Consider the following 23,203-nt stretch of genomic DNA (forward strand, 5'->3'; position numbering starts at 1 on the left):
GACATTTAGACCACAAGCCTAGCAAAGGCTGCACATAAAAAAACAATAGTTCTTAGTTCTTTGTAATAATGATTAGTTCATCGAGTTCTTCATGTTTCAAAGTTCATCTGCGATCATAACTGTATTTAGTCCATATATTGCCTGTCTATAATAGTATCAGTTATCATGTTTTCAAATATAGCACTTACCGTGTCCACTGTGGTATAAAGGACATTTTGTTCGTTTTTTTCGCTTTCTTTTTTTTTTTTTTTTTTCGATTTGTAAGGCATTTTTTCTGACGTCAGGGCTTCCGCGCAGGCTCCTTTAAGGTTGCCATGGGTTACAAGCTCACATGTCAGAGCAGGGCGCATTGACGTCAGAGGTGGCTCCTGATTGGCTGGTGGCTGTATCCGGTGGGGCAGCGGTCCAAGGCTCGGCAAAAAAAAATCGAAGCGAGGAGGATCTGCTAACGGTACGCTTTGACAAATACCAAGCCATCCCGAGTCACAAACCAGGGACTTGGCAAGAATTTACACATCTTGTAAGTATTGCAATTTGACGGTCTTTAAACCATCGACCTTTTGAATGTGTGAAATCTATTTCCCCGTCAAGCGTTTGTTTATGATAGAGCTCAAGATGGCGTCATTGGAGAAGAGCTTTGCCTTTGCGCGGAGCTAGCAGCTAGGCTTCAAAGTGGACACACTCTTATCTAATGTCGCTTTTAATAGATGCTTTAGTGAGAAACTGAAGTGCCACATGCATAGTGAACTGTAATCGAAGTGTAGTTATATCTTTGTGAAAAAAGCTTTTCTCTCAATCATCATTTGTTACTTCGCTGCAGCCGTCACCCTCTTCATGAAGCCTTCCTGATCCACACAGCCGTCAAACGCGAGTTTTCAGTGTAACAAATGATACAACTCACTCATGTGAGCATTATGCACGTCGTTTCGTGTTAAAACAGAAAATAATTAAATGGACGCTCAGCGTCACAAGGTCATCTGTTGTTTTTATGTTATTGTATTTCAAATGCATCACCTCTAGCCATATAAGCCACAATATAAATAACGTGTTAATCAAACACACAGACAAGAAGCATCACGTTAAATAGATACGACTGACATGGAGGATGGGGTAGTCTCGTTGTGTTGCCTTGTGTGGTGTCTTAGCTCTTAATTGATTACCCAGGTCAGTATTATTTAACAGTGAGAGAGTTATTCTAAAAGTAGATTTAGGTTCTGTCAGACATGCCAAGTTTCCACCTTAACGCCAGTGTGTAGAGACCGTGCCACTTTCTTTGATAACATACTAGTTTAGTTTTCTTGCCCAGGCTTTGTTAGTTTAGCACAAACCATTCTTCTCCAAAAGAACCCATCCTTTTCTACTGGTTTACATGATTAAAGAGAACATTACAGACCCTCTTCATTTAGTCCCAGCTATAGTGCTTAAATTACTGAGACCCATCAGATGATCTGAGAATTTGGAATTTTGGAGAGTTGGAATTTTTGAAACCTTGAACGCATTATGCTTTTGCTTTTATGCCTGTTCTGTGTCGCTGCACAAGTAGAGGTGGGCAGGTTAGCAAAATATCAATATTATCAGGAATTTTGTTTTGAAGATATGCAACATTTGAATATAAAGTAGACTGTTAATATTTCTGCACTTTATTTTATGGCATTTTACTTTTCATTTCACATCTGTGGGATACTTAAACGTTGACAAATTAATTGTTGTTTAAACAAAATTGTTTAAACAATTGGATTGACATAATATCATCTGTTCATTTTACTCCTAAAAAAATGCAGATGTTGGGCAGATATAAATTTTTATCAATATTGCCCACTCCTATGTACAGACTTTGTTTAATGGAAGATCCTGTATTCTCTTTATTTAGAGGTAAAACACAAATGAAGTTTGGAACAGGTTTATCCAAAACTGTGTCGCTGCTCCAGATGGCTGTTTACAGTAGAAGTGTGTTATCACATCATATGACCAGCTCTCGTTCTTGACTGTGTGTGTGTGTGTGTGTGTGTGTGGGGCAAAGCAGGCCCTGTCTTTCACACACTGCCTCTATTTTCCACACATTTTTTTTTTTAAACACTCTTCTTCTTCATCAATGTTATGTCTTTTAAATGGTGATTAAATAAACAGATGCTACATTTTCTTTTCGTCTAGTTTGTAGTTCTGTAGTACTCTATATTGAAATAAAACCAAAATGTATTTTATTGTGTCAGCTGATCTGTGATACTTATTTTCCTCTGTTGTCTCCTCTGGCTCCAGTAAACAGGTCAGAAGTCACAGAGGAGCGTCATGGCGTCTGGAAGTACGAGCAGTGAAGAGGAGCGGAGCCTGCGAGAATGCGAGCAGTACGTGCAGAAGCACAACATTCAGCAGCTGCTGAAGGACTGTATTGTCCAGCTGTGCACCTCCCGACCAGACAGGCCCATGGCCTTTCTCCGAGAGTACTTTGAGAGGCTTGAGAAGGTATGACTGCTGTGACCTCCTCCTTCTTATCTTTCAAGAATTATTTATCTACACAAGAATTAGGATTGGACAGTATATTGGTGCTAATGTCAGAGGATTCTTTTTTTCCTTCCTTACACTGGTATCTTAAACATTTCTAGATATATCGACCCAATGATTTTTCCCTATCAGTAATCGAGCTAAAAATATGGCATTTTACAAAATCACCTTACAAAGTACAATAACATGTATCCAGAAAAATATATTTGATTAGTTTTACAATTGTTAATAGTTTTGTGAATTGTATTTTAATTTGTAGGCCATAGATTTAAAAATATTGGACATGTCAGAGCATCTCTAATCTGGATAAATACATCTATTTCTATTAGGATACACATATTGTATTTTATATAAATCAAGTTTGAATCTTGTCTTTGAGGTTTTTTTTGTTATATGCCTTGCTCTTGGCTTTAAAAGAAACAGCGGGATATTTCTGTATTGACACAAAAACATTTTTTTCCAGGAGGAGGCTAAGCAAATCCAGAGCCAGCAAAAGGCCAGCTCCCGCTCAGATTCCCGGGATGAGGAGGTGTCTCCACCCATGAACCCAGTGGTGAAGGGACGCAGGCGAAGAGGGGCCTTCAGTGCAGAGGTGTACACAGAGGAGGACGCTGCCTCCTATGTGAGGAAGGTGAGCCCTGGATCTTTAAATATTGTTTCAATATTTATTTTAATATTTAAGATTGATGACACTAGTGCATTTACTTTTCCCTAAGGTTATTCCTAAAGACTACAAAACAATGGCTGCTTTGGCCAAAGCTATTGAAAAGAATGTGCTCTTCTCACATCTAGATGACAATGAAAGGAGGTATGACAATATGAAAGACATCCATAAACAAACAAACAAATGATTACAATCTAATTCTTTTCTCATATTTGTCATTCTTACAGTGACATATTTGATGCAATGTTTCCTGTGACCTACATAGCAGGAGAAACTGTTATTTTGCAGGGTAAGATGAATTAATTAATTCTTTTTTAGGCATTTAGCTGTAACACTCAAACTCATCTTTTGATTGTATTACCACAGGTGATGAAGGTGATAATTTCTATGTTATTGATCAAGGAGAGATGGATGTAAGTTATCTATAGAACTTAAATGAATCTGTAGTACTTGGATTAAAACTTCACAATTTGTGCTCTGGCCTAAATTTTAACAATGTTTTTTTTAATGTTTTTTTTCCGTTAGGTGTATGTTAACAATGAGTGGGTGACCAGCATTGGAGAGGGTGGCAGTTTTGGAGAGCTAGCCTTGATCTACGGTACCCCCAGAGCAGCCACAGTGAAAGCCAAGACAAACGTGAAGCTGTGGGGCATCGACAGAGACAGTTACAGAAGAATACTGATGGTGAGAACAGAAGCCTGCTCTGCATGGGTCTGTGGGATTTGTCTGAACATAATGTGTTGTTTTTTAGGGAAGCACTTTGAGAAAGAGGAAGATGTATGAAGAATTCCTCAGGAAAGTGTCCATTTTAGGTGAGAAAGTATTTTATTTCATGTTTTTTCAAAACATCATACATTACCGTTTTATTGCTAAAGTTAAATAACGTGAATGCCTTGGAGGTTCTTAAGATGTTTCTTCTCTCCTCAGAGTCTCTTGACAAATGGGAGCGTTTGACAGTGGCTGATGCGTTGGAGCCTGTCCAGTTTGAGGATGGACAGAAGATAGTTGTGCAGGGAGAACCTGGAGATGAGTTCTTCATCATCCTAGAGGTATGGTCTTAGTAATTCAGAAGTCCTTTTGCCATTTAATCATATCTACTGCCTCAGTTTACATTAATACATTTGAATTACTGGCAAAAGTATGCCCTCTGGTGGTAGTATTGAAACGGTTGAGTTTCTAGACAATATGACACAAAATACACAACAGTTAGTTAAGGTATTACATCATTGTAAATATTTGTATTCATTTCTTTGTGTGACTTAAGTTGCAGATTCTAAATAAGGGAAGTTCAAGATCATTTTAGCTTAAAGTCTTTTAGCAAAGGCTAATTTCTTTACTGCTGTCTATATCGTCTCATACTAATGAGGCTTGTAGAATCACATGTTTTGTTTTTTCAGGGTTCTGCTGCGGTGTTACAGCGTCGTTCTGAGAATGAGGAGTTTGTGGAAGTGGGGAGATTAGGGCCGTCTGACTACTTTGGTAAGAATTGCAGACCTGATGTTTATCTCCTCTTCTTTGGCATTTGTCTCATGTCTTGTGTGTTGTAGGTGAGATCGCCCTACTGATGAACCGCCCCCGCGCTGCCACAGTGGTGGCCCGTGGGCCTCTGAAATGTGTGAAGCTGGACCGGCCTCGTTTTGAACGTGTGCTGGGCCCGTGCTCTGACATCCTCAAGAGGAACATCCAACAGTACAACAGCTTTGTGTCGCTGTCTGTCTGAAGGAGCCTCTGTGCACCCTTCTCCTCTAGACCCAGGGTCCATCCGTACTCTTTGCTTTTCTCACTTTATTCTTGGCTTTTATCCTCAGTACTCTTCTGTTACAGATTATGTTGTTGTCACTAAAGAGTGACTTCTAGCCATTCACCAGCGCTTATACCAGCTGCTGTACGCTACCTTGTAGGCACAGTTACATTACCTGTTACTTATGTTTTGTACGTATTTGCTGGTTATGCTTTTATAGACTTAAAGCCGGACTGAAAGGAGAGGTTTCAGGGTCTCTGTATGAGACAGGACAATCAAACTTTACATGGCGCTTTTGATGACTTTGTTTTACATAAAGACTGCTTTAATCTTTTTAGACCTCAGTTCTATAGATTGTAGAGCAGGACCTAAAACTGTACAAAGCAGGAGAATTCTTTGCATCACACAATGGCTTTGATATATTCTGGATGTGCTCAGTTTGTTTTGGTTGGTAAGATTAGACAATGATGAACTTTTATGCTTAGTTTGAGAGAGCTTGTACAACTGTTGATTTTATTGTGCAGCTACCAGGCTAGTGCCAAATGTTGATTATTGTCACAAAGCGATGGAAGTCGTGGAAGCGGTTTCAAGCTCCACACAGGAAGTGGTCCTTTACCCCAGTGTCCTCTTAAACCAGTAGAAAGACCATACAACAACTGCCTTGAATACTCAGAAAAAATCTATATACATGTAAAAAAAAAAAAAAAGTATTCAACGTATTTCAGTATTCAATTTTTTAGTACATACCAAATATCTTGGTCACTCTTCTGCTATGGTTTGTAATTAAAATGTTATTCTAGTATAGTCGACTAATCATAGTTCTATAACATTGTTTATGAGATGATAAATTTATGGTTTGGAGTGATGGTGAAGCTTAAATATGTTTTACTGTCTTTTGTAAACACTTATTTTTCCATGAATTCTATTTTAGGTGTCCAGTGCCACAAAGTAAAAATAAATGCTTCTTCTTGTTGACTGACAAAACAGTATGTAATTGTATTGTGTGAAACATCATGGGATTGTTTTAAAAATAGATTTCAAAAGAGGAAAATTCCAGCTATCAATGAAGTGAAGTCTTGGGTTTCAGGACATCTGAAGTATTTGTGTATCGCTGGAGGTTGCCAGGCCGGATATATTTATTTAAATTAGTGTTGTTGCTTATGCCTATTGAAAAGGTGGCTGTCTTTTCATTGGAGTAGCTTGTAATCTGTTCTCTATGCTTACTTGGCATGATGTTTTAGGCACCCAGTTGATATGGGATGAATGGAAGCAGGACCTTTTTTCTGTCAGAGTTAACTCCTTTTAGCTTAACTGCTTCATAATGGTAAAATTAGTTCTTTTCAATTTTTTTACCAAATAACACTTGGGGTAAATTGAATTTAATTTGGGTGCCTGTTGCAGGGTTGGTCTTTCTTTTCTTCTTCTTTTTTTTTTTTAAGCAGTCCCCTTTTTTATGTTTTGATTTTGATTCGTGTCAGACTTGGTGGCACCTCCTTACTGGTTTCCCTCCTTTATTCCTAAGGGTTTGTTTTCATGTACATAGGAGCAGCATTGTCATCACTCTAGTCCCACCACAGTTGTTGAGATTTGCCTTAGCTTTCCCTAACCCAGGGCAGACTGTGCTTAAGCCCAGATCTCCAGTGAGAGCTTTGAGGGGCGTGCAGCGCGTGCTGCAGCCGTTCTGAGGACCATTCTTTTTCTATTCTTCCCTGTATTCAGTTTGACCTCCTGTATGTGCAAAATGTTTATCTTTTTGGTATAGATTGTTCCAGATGGCAGTTTAAGCAATAAAAAGTCAAAAACTACAACCATTTGTCCATGTATGGGTCTTTCTGTTTGCGTTTTTTGTCACACTTTACCGTTAGAGGAACTTCATTGTTATGGTGCAGTAAATAAGGGAACTACATGTATAATAATTCTTCAACATTTAAATCTTTTTTTTATTATTATTATGACAGAACCAATTGTTTGTCTATGCATTTTAAAAGGAGAAAATAGCATATTCACTTTTGTTTTTATGCATATTCAATTTTGTTTTTACCTGCACAGAATTTGTCAAGATTCATATCATGAAAATATAATTGAAAGATTTTGATTTTGTTAGACCTGTTTTGGAGTATGCCTGAGTATGAGTGAACCTATCATTCTAAATAATTACTCTGTCAATGCTTTCCATAGTAGCAGAGCAGTAACTGAGGACTGTAAATCCAATCTAAGGGTAATGTCTTTGCAATATTGTGCTGATTTCACTTCAGTCTCTGTTTACAAACTTTACATGATCACCTCAAAGACGTTTTATAATATTTGTACACTAGAGGGAGCCATACATTAACATGGCTCATGTGTAAAGGCAGGTGTCTAAATTACACAATAGTTTATTTTGTTAAATGTGCGTTTAAACTTAAAAATGCCATTCTTGTGAGCAGATTGCTCCTGCATTTTGGATCCAGTAGATGACAGTTTATGATACTGCTAGAGGGAATTCGTTTTAGAATCCATTGCTACTTCTTGCATTTTACAGTTTTTTGGGGTTTTTTTGTTTCAGATTTTTCTTCTGCCACTTGACACATGTAAAATTATGATGAATATTTACCAAAGGAACTATGCCACTAAACTAAGTAATATTAGAAGAATATATGAGTGTCAAATACACTTTAACTAGCATGGTGTGAGACACAAACCACACATTTAACTGCATTCACATCCTTCATCGCTGATTTAAATCTGAAGTTAATAGCTTTTCCCCCTTCAATTTCTTGTATTTTACAATTAAATATACCCTTTGTTTGACTTTTTATTCCACACAGATGCTTTTACCCACAATCTCCACATAATCATTTCCAGAGTTAAAAATAACTAATTATTTCTCTTCAGATCAGTTAGACCTGTGTGTGGAATGTGTCTGGAATTCATAAAACTGTTCCCATATGACTTTGCAGATAATACCTGCTCCAAAATAATTACTTGAGTGAGTTGTGAAGCATACCACAGTGTTGTTTCTGTGCCTCAGCTTGTTTTAAGTCCACTCTGATGTTGTAAAGGCGTTTAAGGGCTGTCTGATGGCACGGGGGAGGATTATATGTCTGGAAACTGGGGTGGAGTAAACAACAGTAAGTGGTTGTCTTATGTAGGCTATTTTACTCACATGCGTCAATTAGTACGTTTTCTCCAAAAGCACAAAAAAAACAAAAACAAGATCCCACAAAATAAGACTTTTATTATTGTTTTACTCTTAGAACCTTTCATTGATGCTACAGTTTTAAAGCAGTTTGTCCAGCAGCATATTAAAATCCAGTGCATACAACTCTCTCATTTTTGAGCAACTTTGTCTCAGTAAGTAATTTTTTTTTTTTTACCCACAGTGGTACAGATCCCACCCACTGCCACGCCCACTGCACCCATAAAAAAATCAGATCATAGCAACCCCAACATGCCATAAATCTATGTACTCAGAGGAAACTCGACAGGTCAGTCATATAGTCATTTTCAGATTAAATGAACACAGCTCAGTTAAAGAGCAAATATGCCCCCAAATGTCACAACCTATCCATATTGTCAAATGCTAGCTTTTTAGACTAAGCTTTTGGAAAAAAAAAAAAAAAAAAAACAATTCTAATGCATCTGTACATTGTGCAAGTTATAAATCTGTGGAGAGCATAAAATCACCTGAATCCATCAATGCCATATGTTTTTGTCTATCCCTAACTATAACTAAACTAGAAGTCAAAAGGTGCAGCCAAAATAGGTGAAAAAAATGTTTCCCCTTTGCTGTTTTTCCATTAAAAGTTGGTTCCCCATACTTAAAACTCAATGTTTTGGCTAAACCAGGCATACAAATAATAATTCCCACAGTTGGAGATACTCTGATGCATGTTTTCAGCTTGTGGCCCCTCCCAGCCCCCTGTGGCCCCGCCCTCACTTGCTGCTTGCTGGCAGCCATTTTGCTAGTGTTAGCATTAGCATCATTGCCATGTACCATGTAAATGTACAAAAACATTCCAGCAAAACATTTCTAGGAGAAAGGAGAAAGTGCCTATTTGTCACTCTAGCAGCACAAAATGGGTATTATGAAATCTAATTGACTAATTCTTCTCATTTTTTTTTTTAAATTGATTTAGACAAATCAAAACCAAGTTCATTATGGGTCAAATTGTGACATAAATTGTTTGAAAATATTTAATTTACTGACCTTGTGTACCAAAATTTGTTTTTATCTCAATAAATTATTTATTCTGACAAAATCTGATGATGCCAATTGGCACATGGGCAGCACATGGGGACCGGACTGGCTCAGGACACCTGGACCTTTTCCTACTAAAAATAGTGTAAAGTTTACATATTTAGTTTTATCTGCACCAAATTTTGCACAAGTGATGACCTCAAGTTGTTTTTTACAATTCCTTGGTTTCTCAGAAAGTACATCCAAAGTTTAAAAGGCAATTTTAAGTTTTAATTCTATATTTTTGTCAGGCAGAATTAAAAGGGTTGTGTTTGAGTCTAGTGTACTTATTGCTAATGTTATATAATGTCATTATTTAACACCAGACAGAAAGCACTGTCTTAGCTTCACTTAGACACCAAGATCATCCACATGGCCCATGTACAGGCCACAGAAGGACATAAAATGTATATATCACCATGGAGAATGTTAATTTTGTATTTCTATGGGATCTTGCAGGTGATGTGCCACACCCGCTGTTGCATGTGTTGCTTTAAGTGATGTACTTTTGAAATTTGAAATGAAATGTAAATACTAATTTGTGAACAATTAATTTACACCTTGACTAGATTATCTCTAGTTTAAATCCCGTCCTGGCAATGCTATACTGGATTCCATACCATTAGGAGAATAACTGTAGTTTAGATTTTCTACTGAAATGTTTTTTTTTTCTCGTTCCTAGCCACTTTTTTGTATTTTATTGTCTGGGCATAAGTTAATGAATCAAGCTTTGTTATGACTTCTACCCTCATCTATGCATACATGAAAAGTGAGACAAGTACCATAAAGTGCACCCTTGGGGAATTATCTGGCCACATTAAAACAAGGCATGGCTTCCCTCGCCCTCTCTCTGTCTGCGCAGGCCACAAAGCTGCTTCACAGTCTCCATTCTCTTCCCTTTTACGGCTCGTTCATTAAACCTCAACCACATGGGACTTGTTTGCTCACAGGGCGGCGCTTCCTTGGCCCTTACAGTCTTCGTTACCTGGCTGATTTGATCTGTGTGATGGTCGGTGGGACTGCCTGGGGTCCAAGGGTAGATTTGATGAAGTCTGTGGTGATGACCTGGTCGTCTCCCAGCCTCCGGACACAGCGCTGTATGGCCTTGAGCACTTTGTGGAGGCGGCGGTCCAGAGCCAGCAGGTGGGCTTCGGTCAGGATGGGGTGCAGGGGGTCTCTCTCTAGGGATTCTCTCATGACGTTACTGAGTCTGAAATTAGGGCGCGACAGGAGCTGCAGGCGGACCAGGGTGGAGCGCTTTATCCTGCACACAAACGCTCATGTTCAGAGGCTAGAATGGTATGAGGTCATACTTTCAAAAGGGGAGCTGTATTTGTGGTGTTTTGTAAGATCTAAAAGGAAAAGCCTAAGGGTTAAATGTGATTGTATTAGTGAAAAGGTATGTTATCTTGCTGTATTAATCCATAGGCCTATAGCGCCAAATTGACAGATTAAGTACTGACAATAGACATACTATGACTCTGAAGATATATTCCTGGGAAACTGTAGTGTATGCTCTTTTTACCTAAATTTACATGAAAAAATATATTACAGTACATTCATTAATTAGGTGGGAGTAGACAAAAGTGTACCCAAGCATCATTAATATAACATTACTTAGTAGAAGTAAAGAGCGACCTGAATAATTACTCAAGTAAGAGTAATAATTAAGTAAATAGGATTGTGAATTGTGATTGTGTGAGTGAGTTACTAAAGCCTTTATTTAAGTCAAAGTATAGCTACTTTTTTAAAAAGTTACTCAAGTAAATATAATAAATTCTGTTAATTATAAACACATAATCAATAAGTCATCAATAATAACTGACATCTGAACTGTCCACATCTATAGAATATAAAAGTCAAATTGGAGTTCATAATACTTACATGCAGCATTGTGTGAGTGGGGCCAGGATGGACATTTCATCATGAGAGTGTTTTCCAAATCTAAACAAACACAAAGCCACCGACAAATTCAATATGCATATAACAGATTTTGTGTCTTGCCTCAGGTAACTGAACAATTTCTTTTTCTAATCAAATCCACCTCACCCTCTGGCATTGTCCAAGTGAAGCAAAAATCCTTCATCCCCAAATTTGGTAAAGATTTCATAGTGGTGTCTGTCCATGTTTCCTAAGAGACATAAAATAAAACTGAGAAAAGCTCCGTCATTGCTTTAGAAAGGTTAACTGTGCACTATACTATACTACTTTTATAACGGAGGATTGATTGGCTCCATAGAGATATTATCGGTTTACCTGAAATGTTAAACAGTATGGCATTAAACTAAACCCTCTATATCTATGGAGACAAGCAGGTCATGCCAGTTGTCAAAATTACAGGTCAAATCCTTGGAGAGGCTACCCACTCACTGTAAGAAGGTAACAGAGCAATACAAAGTGTAATTAAATACATCAAGATGAACGTTTAATGCCATAATGTGGAACATTCCAGCTAAAGCAATAACATCTCCATAGAGACAAGCAATAGTGCACCTTCAAACGATACAATTCTTTAATACCTATGAGAAAATCAAAGATGGCCATGTCTATGATGTTGAGGAGACGATTCCCTGTGTTATAAGGTTGCATCTGCTTAATGGTGTCGCAATAAAACGGATTCACCTCCCACCTGCAAAACACGAAAAACTGTTATGCAATTTCTTTTTTTTGCACTTTTATGACTCAACATTCATTCATTCATTCATATTCATTTATATCTTACTCTTCTTGTCCAGTGAAGGTATAGGAGCGTATCCAGGGGTTGGGTATGGACAGTCTTGGTGCGATGCTCAGTCCAGGCAGGTAGGCAGAGAGGGACCCCTCGACCAGGTCAGGACCCCCGCACACAGCATACTCTGTCTTACACACGTACAGGCATTTGGCAAAGAAGCATGTGTTGTTGGCTGTTTGGAGAAAAGCAGAAGGAAAATGTTGGAATATAAATGAGTTTCCTGTTTAGACACATTTACATGGGCTTTTATCCGCGGTGCCTTTCCCTCGGGCTGGATGCAGCTTCACCAAAACACCACACACACTGGAAATAGATGCTTTTAAGATTTGTGTGCATTATGTGTGAATAACAAAGTTTCACAATTATTTGCTCTTTTTGTATATGGCATTATTCTGGATCCTGTGAGAAGGACGGAAGGAAGAGGACAAATATACCAATATCCAGATAATATCATGTTATTATTTTAGTTTTATTTGGTGTCAAATTCTGTGAAAAAAATAAAAAATAAAAAATGACAAACATTTTGACAACTGTAAAAGTAACTCTTACTTACTAGATATAAATATTTTTTCTTGTCATGGAAATGCTTTAAAAATATGTCCCAAATTCCTCAATGTATGTAAAAATGTCCCAGTAGAGATTAGGATTGTGGCATCACACAGCATAGAATTTGCAGTCTTACTGTTAGTCCAATGGAGATTTGAAGATGCTAAATACCTGTATAATAAAATGTGATCAATATTAGTATTATCTGTTATTACATTATTTGGCTATTGCAGCTTAATTGATGTGTGGCAGATGCTACATCAACATGGCGGAATGTGCTAATAAATCCCAAACTGTATATCGTACTATCACTGTATTAACCACATACAAGATTTACTGCAATACGGTGCTGAGGCTTTCCAAATAAATAAGTGTAATTACAAATGTCCTATTTGAAAACATACATGCCTATAATAACAGAACGTATGTTGTCTGCACTAACCAGAGCAAGGATCATACTTTATGTGGTTCCTTGCCATTTTAACATTTCACAACAAGGGCCCAGAAGCTTACAATTCAATGCATACAGTAATTATTATGAAACTTGACTATTACAAAATCCCAGTTTACATATACTTAATCCTGGTCTCTGTAAATTGTATTGGGTTTTGTATCTGTCTCAATAACCACCTGTCAGTGCAATGTTGTGCATTCTTCACAAACATACAGAAAAATCCCGCACACCGTCTTACTTGCAAACTGTGAAATTTATTAGGACAAACCGTGCAACGTTTCGGCACTAGGCCTTCGTCAGGCAAACAGAATGAGAGCTCAGGTGGCCATCTTAAATAGGGTGTGGCAAGCACCCAAGGGTGACCGGTCATAAAGAAACAGTGCACACAAAACCCCATAATTCAAAAAACAAAGACAGTCAACATATAGTGTAATAATAATACAAATAATAATAATAATGAAATCATCATATAACGATCATAGAATAATATTAGAAAAGTAAGAAGAATATATGGATACATATAGACATAGTATACATTCACCCAACTATAAAATAATGTTGTCGTGCCATATACACATCTATATATATACACAATGAATGTTAAGCTGTAGCCCATAAACAGCCCACCCAAAGCAAGAGTCCTAATGATGTAAACTAATGTTTACAAAAAGATGCTAAGATTAAAATCGTCATTGAGTCCTTTAGGAGCTAAAGTTTGGAGAGTGTGAATCCAAAATGCTTCTCTTTGTTTAAGTATGCGGTCATGGTCCCCTCCTCTGGGTGGAGGGGGGACATGCTCAATGCCACAGAAACGTAGAAAGCAAATATCATGTCTCTGATCATTAAAATGTTCTGCTACAGGGTAGTCCCGGTCGTTTCTTCTGATGGAGCTCTTGTGTTCACTTATTCTTTGTTTAAGTTTTCTTGTGGTCTTTCCAATGTACACTAGGCCGCATGGACATTTCAACATATAGACTACATGTGTAGATGCACATGTGATAACACTTTTTATGGGATATTTTTTACCAGTGTGAGGATGTAAAAAATTATCGTCGAATATTGGGTGATACAAGTTACGGAATAATGTTTCTGCCTTTTGGTGCTCTTTTTTAATAAATCTGTCCGTGACTTGGAGAGCCTGCCCATAAGCATCATCAACCCAAGACACAGGGTACCCTCGTTGTTGGAATCTCACTTTCATGTCAGTGGCTTGTTGAATAAAGTCCTCAGTGGAATGGCAAATTCTTCGTAATCGATAAAATTGACTTGTTACTTTTCTAATATTATTCTATGATCGTTATATGATGATTTCATTATTATTATTATTTGTATTATTATTACACTATATGTTGACTGTCTTTGTTTTTTGAATTATGGGGTTTTGTGTGCACTGTTTCTTTATGACCGGTCACCCTTGGGTGCTTGCCACACCCTATTTAAGATGGCCACCTGAGCTCTCATTCTGTTTGCCTGACGAAGGCCTAGTGCCGAAACGTTGCACGGTTTGTCCTAATAAATTTCACAGTTTGCAAGTAAGATGGTGTGCGGGATTTTTCTGTATGTTCTGGGGCTGCTCCCTCTCTTCCAACGCACCCGTCTCTAGTAGTTGATGTGTGAGGCTCTCATTCTCTCATTCTTCACAAACAAATTACTTTTAGTCAGTGGGTTTCTTTGACTCATGAAGTGATTCTTTTGCCTCTCCTGAGTGACTTTGCACTACTATCTTTGGAAGCGTGTGTGGGTCCTATCCTTTTCTTCATATGACAGTTGCAATGGTATTTCAAAGCACTAAGGTTAATGTTAAGGTATACTTAATCCCAAAGAAGGAAATGAATTGCCTGCATTTGACCCATCTATCACTGCTGCTTTGACTTGTCAGGAGCAGCGGGCCACTGCAGTATAGTGTTAGCTCCCTTGAGCTTGACTTGGCCAGGACAATCTAGCTGGATGACTTTGCCTGCATGTTTTGGCTTACTTACTAGATAGAAATCTTTTTTTCTTGTCATGGAAATGTTGTACTTAAAAATATGTCCCAAATTCCTCAAACTATAATAGATCATAAGAAAGAAGTGGATGTTTACCAGGGGAAGTAAAGAACACAGTTCGAAGGTCCTCGTTTTGGGTTAGTTGGAGGACTTCTCCTGTGATATTCACCAGTCTGCCCACCACCGGGGGCACTCTGCGGAAGTCCAGGATCCTGAAAAAACAAAACAGGATGTGTTTAGGTTTGGAGGCTGTTTTAACTCCCACTTTATTTCACACAAGGTTACAGTTCATAGTTGCATATTCTATCAACATACTGTGTCATTCAACTCTCTATGTTTATATAGGCCAACTCAACCCAAGGTTTATTCCTCTCCCAGGGCCATATTGGAAAAACTGCCTCTTAAACAGCAATGGCACAATAATCACAGAGTAAAAGTCAATGACTGCTGCAGTAGACATTCCCTGATCTACAGATTTTATTGAGAAGTGTTGTTTTACATTGGCACCACCAAAAATAGAGTTAATGTGAAATCAGAAATTGAATGTTCATAGAGAGTTAGGTTTATGAGTATTTATGAGTAGATGCGCTCCATAATAAGACTTTTGGGCATCAGATGACAGTCATCAGGAGACTGTTGCTGACGTGGCCCTGTTGTTTTCAGTCTGCTGTATTGAAGCTGTGTCTTGTTGTGCCTATGTGGCTTCATAATTATACTGTCTCTCTCTGATGACTATACTTGTGTGAATCACACCAGCTCAGCTCTGTGCCATTACCTACAGTGGTGTGTCCACATTCTGTGGTTTATACTGATCAGCGCATTGGGAGCGCCAGGGCTGGGCAGATATGGTGCAATCCACAAGCAGGCTATTACACCGGCACCAAAACACTGTAGAAAACACTGAGCCATTTCCTTTTCCTATTGATAATATCACTGAAAGCATTACACACACTTTAAGTGTTTCATTTATTCAATAGAAAGAACCTTGCTTTAGCCCCATTATAGAGGCTAGTAAAGTAACAGATGTGCTGCCATTACAGCATGTAGCCTTAAGCAGCAATGCAACATAAAATCCGAGGCACTAAAATAGTAAGTGTATGACACAAATAAACAGGAGAACATTACTATAATGAGGTTTTATGAAGCCGCACCTGTCCAGGTGAAAGGCAGCGATCTCTGCGTTATGTCTCTGAAAGTCGACAAAGTAGAATAAGTCTTCTGGTGTCTCCTCATGTCTCTCCTGCCTAGCACACAATAACACATGGTAACACAAAGAACACATGTTACACACGTTACTCATATATTTAACTGATATATACTGTTGTTATTGTTACCTAAGTAAGGAAACTAGTAAAGAAATAATAACTATTTAACTGACACATGTGGTGTAAAAAGCTAGTGTAGACAGACATGATGAAACTTGACAAATAATTTCACTTGGTCCAGAAACAATAAAGAAACGTCAGTTTCAGTGGTGGTCATTTATTTATGAAATCTCCACTTTTTTTGAGATTCTTTATTTTCAGTCATTTTGTAACATTAACTAGAGCCTTAGGTGATGACAAGACTTCTATGACTGCAGTATTGCGATGTTATTAGAAACATACAAACTCTATTCTCACCTCATTGGCTTGAACATGACTTTGGCAAAGTTGTGCATCTTCAAAGCCAGCTTCAGGTGGTGTCCACTGGGCTTCACCACTGGAATCAAAACAAAAACAGAAACACTATCATTTCATGTCGTTGCAGCTATATCCCCCTGTGGTGTTTTTGATGTGTTTAAACCTAATTGGCCTTTTCTCACCGCCCCACTGTGAGTTATGTCACAGCAGTCAGCTTCACTAACCACACACGCCTCCCCCACCACGTCTATAAAGCACCAAAACATATAGACTTTGCAATCTTTTACTTTTCACTCTTGGAATTGAACCAGTTAGGACCAAACTGGCATAAATGGCCACTCTGTGGGCGCTGGATACGGTCTCTCTCCTCTGCTGTTACGGAAATAAATAGACAGTCTGTCGAGGTTCACTTAAAAATGGCGAGAGAAAAGGAATTGTTTTGATGCGTTCTGTCTTGGCAACAAGTGATGTTTGTGTGGTCAGACTGTACTGAAACACAGACTACACACAGAAAGAATGTGGATTGTTTGTTTTTTTTAAGATATTGTAAATAGCACACAATACATATTTTTACACCAACCAAGAGTATTATTTTGACCATTGCAATGGAAATAGAATAAGGTCTACTATGGCACCTGTTAGTTTGCATGTAAGCATTTGGATTTGGACAAGCTATGTGAATAGTTTTAGTGGTTAGTATAAGAATGTGATCCAAGAAATAACATTATCAGAATTGCATCTAGTACTGTATGTATTCTGCTATGACCATTTGCCTGGTTATTCCATTATTGAGTCTTACATAGCAAGGTATTAGTATTAGGGAATTAGTATTAGTATTAGGCGGAAGCTCAGTTTGTTATGCCGAATTAGTGAATTCGTCGAAGTCAATTATCTATCTTCACATTAGCAGGTAGGAGAGGAGTAGGTGGGGAGTTGTGTGGGCTGGAAAGCAGAAAAGGGTCTACATATGAAACATTTAATTAAGCTCTGTCTCTTTGAACATTACCCATTTTGTATTCCCCTCAAAGTGCATGTCTCATAGATCTAGAAGCCAAACAAGAATCCCTATTATCACAGAGGCTGCAGTGTGCTTGTCTCTGACGCTACAGACAAGCAAACAGGAACAAAGCACCAGTCACAATTACTCGTGGAATAACTTATTGTTCACTAATTACAGCAGGCATCGTGAGTGAGATAAAACAAAAGAGCAGTTGCAAAGAGGTGTATTTGGTTTTGCGGTTTACCTTGTGTACAGTCACAGGCTCCTTTTAAAGCTTTCTCGTCTTGAGTGTAATCTGGAGAAGAAAAAAAAAAATCACAAAAATTGCAATAACATGTACAGTTGTAGAGAAGGTACCTTCACCCAGGCAAAGAGTGTACCTTAGAACCATGAATCAAATTAAGGATCTATTATAGATCCACAGTGTAATATTTTTTTGTTGTGGGTCTGACACTTGCTAGTCTCCATGAAGATGTTACTGCTTTGTGTAAAACGCATGCTGACATAAATCTTGTTTATCTTGCATTTATTCAGTTACAGGTGTGTTTATTGCTAAAGAAATACCTCTCCACAAATCTGACCTGTTACTATATCACCTGCTTGTCTCCATGTAAATAAATAGGCTTAATGCCACAGACACAAGCAGGTGGAAGACCCTCCTCCTGAAAAGTTCCATAGGCAACTTTAGTATAGCTTTACATCACAAAGGAAAAGAATGCTTCAATGTAAATTTATTTTTATAGGAAATCAACACAGAGCATATCGAGAAACATTTGCAGGCATAAGTGTATTGTATGTATGTAGTTATTACAAACAGTTCTGCTCTTCTAGTACAAACTTCCATTTAGACTATGCATATTTCAAATATATGCAAGTATAATGGTGTGTTTCTCATTCTAGTGCTCGCATGTTGGGGATGCAGATTCACCTGCATTGATGATCTCCATTGATTTCATGTCTTCGAGGAGCTGTGATATTGAGGGGTCGTCTCTGGAGTACAAGGCATAGCGGTTAATTCCTAGGTGAAATTTGACCCAACTGGCGTCAGGGTCAAAGGTCGCTTCATGTGTGGTCACGGAGATGTTTGCGATGGCTGCGGCCTCACTGTACAATTTCATATGCCTGCGGAGTAAGACCGGATATGTACAGGGAATGTAAATTATGAACAAATAAACTAGAAGCACTGGAGGAGCATGGACACTGGTGGTAGTCAGGTAAGAAAAAAAAATCCAATATTTTCTTAGCAAATACACATAGCAAACTTTCATATTATTTAAAACTATATCTCAATTTCTTTTCTGTTTTCTAAAAGTTCTTATTTGTTTATAAAAGGGAGAGTACGTATTAATGAACATTTAAATGTAAAGATTATAGCAATGGCTAATTTCAAATCAGTTTGATGTCAAAGAATTTACAGGACAGGAAAAAGAGTCACAACAGTCACAAAAAGGCAAAAATAACACAAACAACCTCTAAATATATTTCTTTGTTACATATGATGACATATTTGACCCATATTTTTCCAACCAATAGGCCACAGATATCTACCAATATTGAAACCGATATATCACCCATCTCTTCTTTGAAGGGGTTGTCTGGTCAGCCAAGATAACACAGTTTTCCAATGTCAGCCTGGATTTACCACAGTAGTATTGCAGCACTTGTGTTTACTTTGACAGTCTATACACATTTGTGCAACAGTTCCCTCAGCCTAGTCATTCACAGACCCATTTTGATGACTTGAAAAATACAGTTTGATCATTTAACATTATCAGGAGAAAAATCCAGATATGTATTTTTGTCAATATTGCCCAACCCTTACACCACCGAAAAATAAACTTGCAATGAGAGGCTCACCGCAATGCAAAAGCTGCCCACACCACTCTGAACAGTCATCACACCAGAAACCCAAACCCAAATCTCTGAGACGAGCTAAAAAAGTGACGACTGAACACCACAAGAGACCTGCTCCATCAGTCATGTGGTACACAGGCTGACGGCTCGGGGGTAATTGGGACAAAGGTGCAATGCAAAGTGAATTGAGTTTGTTTTCGTCCTGCTGTTTTTGTAACGCACCAAGATAGACTGACCAGGAATGTATCCGCGTTTCCTTTCCAGCATGCAAATAAAACATTTTGATCAGTTTATGCCAAAAAAGGTTCTTTGTGTGCTATTTGTTGCGAAGATTGAAAGCCAAAACATGACCTATTACTCATGTTACACACAATTTTCCATCTTAAAAGTGGAGATAGACGGGCCGATTCACACATGCCAAGACAGTTTAGCCAGCGATGGATTAGGAGAGCTTTTACTATTTTTAAATCTGTGTTTACCTAAAAAAGAGCATGCCAGAGTGACATGTTTGTGAAGTGTTTTTCTTTCGTCAGTCTTTGGACTTTGATGGCACACTCCAAAAGATTCTAAAAAATTCCTGGGAGCAAACAGTGCACACATGCAGGGTTATGTCTGCCGTGAGTATATGTTATGGCAGAGTGAGTTTATAGAAAATGTAATGGTTTGGGCTGGTCTTAGGGGTCACTGGCTGCACCACTATGATCAGCCTCAAACATGCACACTACTGAGCGTGGCTATTTTGATTATGCTGTAATATTGTAGCTTTAGATTTAAATAATTAAGGCTTTATAATTACATCACACAAAATGCCATTAAGAAGAACATTGCACTAACTGATCAAACTGAGCCAAAATCTTGGGCCCATATCTTTGGGTGTGTGCATGCTTTCACCATCAACACTTCAAATTTTTGACTAAACTGGGTGTAAGCACACAACTAAACCACAACACCACTATGGAGTCTGAAATAAAGCTTGATTGATTGATTATGGAGATGCCATTGCTGTGCCTAGAGTGTTCCCTAGTATGGCATTACACTTATTTATATTACATGTATTAAATTACTTTGAAAAAGTGCATTCGACTGTGAACCTGTCCAATAGTGTTGCCACAATAATAAAATTTCAAACTTAATTGTGATACCAAAATGATAATTAAAAAGGCCTTAAGACAATAGAACATAATCTTCAGTACAAAATAATAACTACCATATATGGTCCTACTAGTTTTGATAAAGCTAGTATATAATATTTTTAATATCAGTGCTTGCTCAAATGTGTATCTAGTTTCAGTACTATTAGCATGTGATTCTCTATACTTTTAACAACCCTACTCTACACAGATCTTGATCTGGTGGCTTTATTGTTTTTTTTCCATGAAGATATTTTAGTACAGTGGAACATTTCAGGCAAAGCAATAACCTCCACATGGAACCAACCAGGTGGCAGACCCTCCACCACAAAAGTTACATAGTGCACCTTTAAATTTAAAAACTACTTTTTGATCTGAACCACTAAAATCATTTTCCAATTAGTACTAACCTCTCCCATCTGGACACTTTCTTCTGGTAGTAGTCCATCAGCTGCTCCACTTCCAGTAGCCTCTCTCCTGCCTCCAGTGCAGGTGCCTGGATGTTGTAAAGCGGATGAGCGAACAGTCTCTCCAATTTGGACCCCACATCTTCCTCCTTTTTATCTGGAATCATTTCCAAAGGTGGTTTAACAGTCCAGTTGAAAAGCATGGGCAGTGCCAGGCCTCGTTGTCCTGGTAAAGTGATGTTATTGTGCTGGCACGAGCATGATTGTCCAAAACCATGACTGAAAGTCCGTAATTTTGGAATCAAGACAAAGTAGAGGTCAGCTGAGAAGATGGCAGCAAGAGTAGCTATGAAAAAACGGTCCCGTCTCATCATTGAAAAAAACTGACAAGAAAAAATTCAAAACAAAAACTAAAGTTGGGTTAAGAGAGCGCTCCTACACAGCATCACTTGTATAGTCCCGCACACACAACCTAGGAGAAGGCTAGGTCTCTACTACCTTCAGTCTCTAAGTTTGAGTTCATTCTTTCAAGTACTTCTCTCCTCCTCCTTCTTCAAGCTACGCAGGAAATGTGGAGCGAGGCGAGCCACGAGCGAGCGTGTGCTAGCAACAGTGTCTGACAGTTTGGCTGCTTCCAGGGACCTGCTGCACAGAGAGATAGGGAGAGAGCGTGTGAGGGAGGAGAGAGCGTGTGAGGGAGCGAGAAGAGAGGGAGGGAGAGAGAGAGAGAGAGAGGGAGAGAGAGAGAGAGAGAGAGAGAGAGAGAGAGGGTGGGCAGGTAAACATCTAATTATTGGTTATAGGATTGAGTGTACTGAGGTTAGTAACAGTCACGATGAATATCATACTTGGGGTTTTGTAGTAGTAGAAGTTTTAGTAGTAGCAGTAGTACTGCTGAACATAAAATCAGTACTAGTAATAGTAGTGAGAGAATTTGTAGTTTGTAGTGACTGAAATCATGCAAGTATTTGTTGGGATAGTAGTGGTGGTCATATAAGTAACAGTAAATAAACCTGATAACAGTTTTTAGCTACTTTTTACAATGATAATTATACACATTTAAAGTAACTGTAGTGGTTGTTGCAGTGGGTAAAGTAGCCCAGCATTAGTGACAGTAAGCAATAATAGTAGCAATAACAGTTTTTTTGAAATGCAGTACTAGTAGAGGTGGTCCTTTTAATGGCCTACAATTTAGAGCGGAAATATTTAAAGTAAAAATGACACAAGAAGTAACACTACTTAGTAATAATACAATCCACTTACTTATGTTCTCTTGAAGCTATTCTTTGGACTTAACCAGGAAGAAATTTGCCGTGGTGCATTGTAGTCTAATCACGTTCAACTGGCCCATCCACTCTGACGAAAACAAAATCAGCGTTATTAATAGTCAGCTGAATGTCATTACTGAGACAGGTTACCTCTGAACATCTATGCGTGTGTGTGTGTGCATGTATGTGCGTCTGTGCGTGTGCCTGGGTAATAGCATAATGGCCTCAACAGGTACATCCCCAGCTCTGCCATGTTGGTCACTCTTCTTTCATTTGCACACACTTTCTCTCCTCTCTTTATCTTTTCATCTGTGATCCCTCGCTCCTGTGCCTCTCCTTTCTTCTCCTGTCTGTCATGCCATAGACATGTCCTCTGTTTGGCTTGGGGGTAAATTCTTAGCTGCTATTTCCCACACAGATCTCCCACTTACTTTTCTACCTGTCGCTCTGTTAAAATGCACAAGTTTGGAAAAAAAAAATGGAAAAAAAGTAGTGAAACCAGCACACATAATGGAGCAAGACAGGACTTTTTAAACTTAACATTTGTGGAAAAAAATATGCATTATTACCAACTTTATCTATGAACCAAAGTCACATTTTGTAAACAAATAAAATAAACTGAACAGATTGCAGAAAAACTAAATGTAAAAAAATATATATATCCCTACCTTATACACATTTTTGAAAAAAGATTATTACACACTTTCACAAATTTCACTGATCCAACTCACTCCTTCTGATTTACTCCAGGCCCATATCTGTTTTAAAGGCAACTTCACCCTTAAGTAGGCAACATCTCCTAGGGCCATTCCTAGCCTGCATTTGCTGTTGTGACTGAGGTATTTTTGAACATCTGTCGTCTGATCTGGTGTGTGTACTCAGAAGTCTGTTAAAAGTGTGTGTCAGTGTCTGGGAGCCTCTCTCTGGGGTCCGATACCTCGTCTGAAGAGAAAACAAACTGAAGATGCAGGAAATTTGTTACAGGCAGTGGTGAGTGGTAAGTACAAAAGTAAAAATACAATACATCAGTACAAATTTTAGGTATCTGTACTTTACTTAAGTAGATTTTACAGTGGATGCTTT

The 23,203-nt window shown here is 38.3% G+C and overlaps 2 protein-coding genes across 4 annotated transcripts; one reads left to right on the plus strand and one right to left on the minus strand.

The window, feature by feature from the left end:
- The first annotated feature begins 361 nt into the window (after positions 1–361).
- Positions 362–6,712, plus strand: LOC110159608 (cAMP-dependent protein kinase type I-alpha regulatory subunit). Of its 2 annotated transcripts, none has more exons than XM_020924185.2 (11): positions 362–520; positions 2,257–2,460; positions 2,963–3,130; positions 3,216–3,307; positions 3,391–3,452; positions 3,530–3,576; positions 3,689–3,847; positions 3,915–3,975; positions 4,091–4,212; positions 4,561–4,642; positions 4,711–6,712. In XM_020924185.2, exons 2-11 carry the CDS (start codon positions 2,287–2,289, stop codon positions 4,881–4,883), a joined length of 1,140 nt encoding a protein of 379 aa, XP_020779844.1. In that variant the 5' UTR covers positions 362–520; positions 2,257–2,286; the 3' UTR covers positions 4,884–6,712. The 2 variants fall into 2 exon arrangements, with proteins under 2 accessions (XP_020779844.1, XP_020779845.1); XM_020924186.2 differs by having other exon boundaries at positions 381–520; positions 2,250–2,460.
- Positions 6,713–8,100: 1,388 nt separating this feature from the next.
- On the minus strand, positions 8,101–22,181 carry fam20a (FAM20A golgi associated secretory pathway pseudokinase). 2 transcript variants are annotated; one of them, XM_020924278.2, is made up of 12 exons: positions 22,116–22,181; positions 20,856–21,497; positions 18,390–18,583; positions 17,706–17,756; positions 16,462–16,540; positions 15,991–16,083; positions 14,936–15,051; positions 11,846–12,026; positions 11,643–11,752; positions 11,173–11,254; positions 11,008–11,067; positions 8,101–10,387 (listed from the first exon to the last, which is right to left on the minus strand). In XM_020924278.2, the coding sequence occupies exons 2-12, from the start codon at positions 21,224–21,226 to the stop codon at positions 10,105–10,107; spliced, it is 1,620 nt and encodes a 539-aa protein (XP_020779937.2). In that variant the 5' UTR covers positions 21,227–21,497; positions 22,116–22,181; the 3' UTR covers positions 8,101–10,104. The 2 variants fall into 2 exon arrangements, with proteins under 2 accessions (XP_020779937.2, XP_020779938.1); XM_020924279.2 differs by lacking the exons at positions 20,856–21,497; positions 22,116–22,181 and adding an exon at positions 19,010–19,052.
- Between the last annotated feature and the right edge of the window lie 1,022 nt (positions 22,182–23,203).

The sequence above is a fragment of the Boleophthalmus pectinirostris genome, unplaced genomic scaffold (assembly GCF_026225935.1).
Source record: "Boleophthalmus pectinirostris isolate CB_2022bp ecotype Guang Dong unplaced genomic scaffold, ASM2622593v1 HiC_scaffold_14, whole genome shotgun sequence".
NCBI classification, from domain to species: Eukaryota; Metazoa; Chordata; class Actinopteri; order Gobiiformes; family Gobiidae; genus Boleophthalmus; species Boleophthalmus pectinirostris.